At 71.5% G+C, this 533-nt stretch overlaps 1 protein-coding gene across 1 annotated transcript in view; it reads left to right on the top strand.

The window, feature by feature from the left end:
- Positions 1 to 332: 332 nt before the first annotated feature.
- TMEM150B (transmembrane protein 150B) overlaps positions 333 to 533 on the top strand; it is a 7,381-nt gene continuing 7,180 nt past the window's right edge. Inside the window, exon 1 of the mRNA XM_012733554.1 lies at positions 333 to 484. Coding sequence (XP_012589008.1) covers positions 333 to 484 — 152 coding nt within the window. The remainder of the gene's footprint in view (positions 485 to 533) is intronic.

Genomic DNA, 533 nt, shown 5'->3' with positions numbered 1-533 from the left:
TCCTCCTCCTCCTCCTCCTCCTCCGGCGCCCGCGCCGCCGCCGCCACCACCTCCCACTGCCTCCTCCAGCTCTCGTCAGACACGGTCGCCGCGCCTCCTTGTCTGTCCAGCCAGGGCCGCCTGGCCGCGGCCACCGCCACCCTCCATTGGCCAAAGCTTGCGCCACTCTCCGGTTGCTGGCACTAGCTCCGCTCCCATTGGCCAAGGCCCGCTCTGTCCCTCCCCTCTCGCTCCGCCTCCGGTGCCCCCACAAAACCCCGCCACACCCGCCCTGCCGGCTAGCGCTGCCAATTGCAGCCATTGGCTCTCGCCGCTGTCCTTCCGCCGCTGCCATGGAGACGCAGTCCCGCCCACAGCCCGAAGGCGAAGCCCTCATTGGCGGAAAGCGCCGCCGCTCCTGGCGAAACTCGGGTTTGGGTCAGCTCGTTCGGGTCGCGGAGGAAAAAGAGCGGGCTCCGCGGGCTGCAGAACCCGCCCGCGATTGGCGGGCCGGCCGGCGCGTGCCTCCATTGGCCCAGGCCTCCGCCCGTCTG

This window comes from Condylura cristata, unplaced genomic scaffold (genome assembly GCF_000260355.1).
Source record: "Condylura cristata isolate star-nosed mole 26May11 unplaced genomic scaffold, ConCri1.0 scaffold00041, whole genome shotgun sequence".
Classification (NCBI taxonomy): Eukaryota; Metazoa; Chordata; class Mammalia; order Eulipotyphla; family Talpidae; genus Condylura; species Condylura cristata.
Note: the sequence above shows the minus strand (reverse complement) of the source record. Positions and strands in the feature narration are given on the sequence as shown.